The sequence below is a fragment of the Octodon degus genome, unplaced genomic scaffold (assembly GCF_000260255.1).
Source record: "Octodon degus isolate 3935 unplaced genomic scaffold, OctDeg1.0 scaffold00135, whole genome shotgun sequence".
NCBI classification, from domain to species: domain Eukaryota; kingdom Metazoa; phylum Chordata; class Mammalia; order Rodentia; family Octodontidae; genus Octodon; species Octodon degus.
Window position 1 is genome coordinate 3,122,330 of NW_004524711.1, and position 1,564 is coordinate 3,123,893.

General features: G+C 35.6%; 1 protein-coding gene across 1 annotated transcript in view; it reads right to left on the reverse strand.

The window, feature by feature from the left end:
- Positions 1-1,564, reverse strand: part of Vwde (von Willebrand factor D and EGF domains) — a 56,289-nt gene that overhangs the window by 1,213 nt on the left and 53,512 nt on the right. Inside the window, exon 27 of the mRNA XM_023701407.1 lies at positions 951-1,054. Within this exon, the coding sequence (XP_023557175.1) occupies positions 951-1,054 (104 nt within the window). The remainder of the gene's footprint in view (positions 1-950; positions 1,055-1,564) is intronic.

The following is a 1,564-nucleotide window of genomic DNA, read 5'->3' on the forward strand; positions in this document are numbered from 1 at the left end:
AAAACCAAAGAAATATTCAAAGCAAGTAAAAGTGAAGGTACCCAGGAACAACGGCATGAAGCCAGATTCAAGGTAAGATTTCAGGGTATCAAGATTTAGTTAAGCAGGAAGTACTTTCAGGACTAGCCTCCTTTCCCGCCATCTGTGCTTGTGGTCCTTGAACTCCAGATGTAATAGCACAAGCGACATTAACAGGGATGAGGGTAACCTGCTGTCAGCCACGTAAGGACTCAGCTGCTAGAGAAATACGGGGATGCAGCCTGGTGTAGTGCTATCAAAGATGAAAGCTTTGGAGGTCGTGAGGTTTTCTGAGCCATGAAAAGCTCAAATAAAATTAAAGTATTCTATATTTGCACTGACTTCAGAGAAATTAAGCTTTTGTTTTTATCTTCCTCAAATAATACCACATGAGCACTCTGAAGCTTTTGGTTTTTGAGTTTCAAGCCATAGCCCTACTAAAAAACTTATTTTCAGAATGAGCACCATATCCTTCGAATATGAGTACCAGGGACAGAAAGCAACATTTACGTAAACCCATTTTGCTCCTACACCAGATGGGTCCAGTTTTAAGCAAATCTGTTCTCAATTTTCAAATTAGGCCATTCCAGGACACATTGGTATTCATAATCTTTGGGCCAACTGCAACACTAATAGCATAAAACTCATTTTTAAAATAAAACATATATAGATTAACTTTAAGACATTTCTGAGAGATCTCTTGTCCTGTGTGTGTATATACAATGAAATCCTCAAGTGCACATCAAAATTTTGCATAGTGAGATAACAAAAACAAAAGTAGAAAGATGTTTTTTAGCTTTAAAAGTAAATCTTGAGTCATCCTATTTTTTTTTATTTTGGAAGCAAAACATTAACAGGAGTTGATTACTAAGTAGAAGAGATATTGAGATTTCAGCATGCAATATTAATTTTTCCTTTAAACTTTAAAATACCTGTATTGTCTTTTCACATTTGACTCCAGAATATCCAGGGCGGCAAAAACACACATTGGGAAATGCACATCTTCCGCCATGAAGACACTGCTGATTGCAAATCGCTGCAATGAATAAAGCTTTATGAACATCACCATTGACACTGAAAGCTTTGGCATATCCTCTTCCAGGGGTCTGAAGCTACGGGGTTGAGTTTTATTGACGACCATTAATATAGTTATAGAGAGCTATTACATTGCAAGATGGATAGATGCATCAAAACATCCCATGGTTCACCATAAATATGTACACTTTGTATGTGCCAGTTAAATATAAAATGATCACTGGCCATATAAGAGAAAACTCACATGGGCTATGCATGTAACTGTAAATTTTCTAAAACTTTCTTTACAGTAGAAAAGAAACAGGTAAACAAAACAGTTCATGAACTATTGGTGGCTGATCAAATGCATGCACTCTCATCTTTTGGACTACACAGACCCCCAAAACAAAATACCTTAAATTAAACAATATTTTTGCAATTCTACAAGGATATTATTAAAGGAAATCAAAAGTTTATTTGCTACATTTGAAAGTACTTCAAGTAAACCTTTCTTTTTAAGAGAAGTTCAAAT